This window comes from Apodemus sylvaticus, chromosome 5 (genome assembly GCF_947179515.1).
Source record: "Apodemus sylvaticus chromosome 5, mApoSyl1.1, whole genome shotgun sequence".
Classification (NCBI taxonomy): Eukaryota; Metazoa; Chordata; class Mammalia; order Rodentia; family Muridae; genus Apodemus; species Apodemus sylvaticus.
The window spans coordinates 67,161,509-67,163,573 of NC_067476.1; the positions used below are offsets into that span (position 1 = coordinate 67,161,509).

Here is a 2,065-nt window from a genome sequence, read left to right on the forward strand (position 1 = left end):
AAACCATTGTTACTCTTTTTAGGTTTATAGACTTCAAAATTCTTCTTCTATGCTACTTCATTTCTTCAACTGTATTTTTCATAAATGGATTCTTCTAAGAACCTTTTTCCATTGCTGTTTTTGTATTTTTATTTTATCTTTTTTTACTGAAACATATAAAGCAATTACATTTATTTGTTGTAAAATAAAGTAACATTAAACAACATGTAATTTCTAGGAAAAGATATTTTGAATGATTTTCCCTGTTTTTCTAATGGAATATTTTACATCTTTGTTCCTCAAGCTATAGATCAAGGGATTCAACATGGGGATTATTAGGGTATAAAAGATGGAAGCTGCATTGTCAGTGTTTAAGGAGTGACTGGACTTAGGTTGCACATACATAAATATCAATGTCCCATAGAATACAATAACCACTGTCAGATGAGACCCACAGGTGGAGAAGGCCTTCTGCCTGCCCTCAGCAGAGTTCATCCTGAGAATAGTTCTGAGAATAAGCAGATAGGAGACAAGAATGACGAGTGGTGAAGAAATCAAGTTAATAGTTGATAAGATTAAATTTAAGCGTTCACTTTCCTCTTTATTTGAGCAAAGCAGAGATGTCAAAGGAGGACCATCACAGTAGAAATGGTTGATAATATTTTGGCCACAGAAGGATGAAGAAAAAATATTTATGGTTGCTATGAGAGCTACAAATATACTGTATAGGTATGGGATTGCCACGAGGACCCAACACACCCTTTGTGACATAATCACATTATAGAGGAGTGGTTTACAGATGGCGACATAACGGTCATAAGACATTGCAGAGAGAATAAAAAAATCACTAATAATGAACATACTAAAGAAAGCAAACTGGACAGCACAAAAATAAAATGATATTATATTTTGGTCTACAATAAAACTACTTAACATTTTTGGTCCCACAGCTGTTGAATAATCAAGGTCAGTAGTAGCAAGGTGTCTAAGAAAAAAGTACATGGGTGTTTGTAGCCTGGATTCCACCATTGTAAGAATGATCATGCCCAAGTTGCCCATCAGTGTGATCAGATAGATGATGAGAAACAGTCCAAACAATGGGGCCTGCAGCTCAGGGCAATCAGTGATGCCCATCAGGATGAATTCAGTCACCAATGTGAGCCTGTGATTTTCCATCTGGATTGTGGAAAAACCTGTTTTTGTGTAGAAATTTGTACAGTGAATATATTTAAAATATTATATTATTTAAAGTAGCCCAAGTAAAATATCTTGAAATATTTGTAATTATTTTTTTAAAAATAAAAAATAATCTACTTAAAATATGTATATGTATATGTATATATATATATATGTATATATATATATATCACATAGATGAAAATGTGGCTAGAAAGACACAGATATGAATCTTGTTCCTCAAGCATGAATGTTTTAATCAGAGAATAACATAAATCTTTGCCAACAATACATGCTTTCCCTAACTAAATTAAGAGAAGTCACTTTATTTCAATATTAAACATTAGTTAATATGGAAAACATTCTTCTATCCTTAGTATGTAGCCAATGACTCATTCAACCTCAAATCTTAATACTCTCAGGACATGAGAATGTTGCTATACACAGAGAAGTATGAGTCTAGATTAATATATATGAATATATAATATATATGAAAAGTAAAATATTTAAATTGTATATAGTTAGATTTATAAATACACAATTTATGTATACACAATTTATGTATTTATTTATAAATATACAGTATGTATATTTATCAATACACATATTGATAAAATTTATTTTTCTTATATTTTTATTACTGATAAGATTACTACCACATTGTAATATTTAAAATTTGATACTTGTAGTAACATGTAAGATTCATGCCAATAACAGTATATATACATAGAAAAAATTACAGAAATACTTAATACTCTAGCTTCATATGTAGGTCTACAGAATCTTAACAGGTAAAAATAAAATATTTGGTGTTGTTATTACAATCCATATTGGTCACATCTATGAATAAATTTAGCCTTACACATCAAAATTGTCTTACACTCATAATTTGAAGAAACCAAACACCATG

General features: G+C 30.1%; 1 protein-coding gene across 1 annotated transcript; it reads right to left on the minus strand.

The window, feature by feature from the left end:
* Positions 1 to 213: 213 nt before the first annotated feature.
* On the minus strand, positions 214 to 1,155 carry LOC127684281 (olfactory receptor 8K3-like). Its single transcript, XM_052181235.1, has one exon. The coding sequence runs from the start codon at positions 1,153 to 1,155 to the stop codon at positions 214 to 216; it is 942 nt and encodes a 313-aa protein (XP_052037195.1).
* Between the last annotated feature and the right edge of the window lie 910 nt (positions 1,156 to 2,065).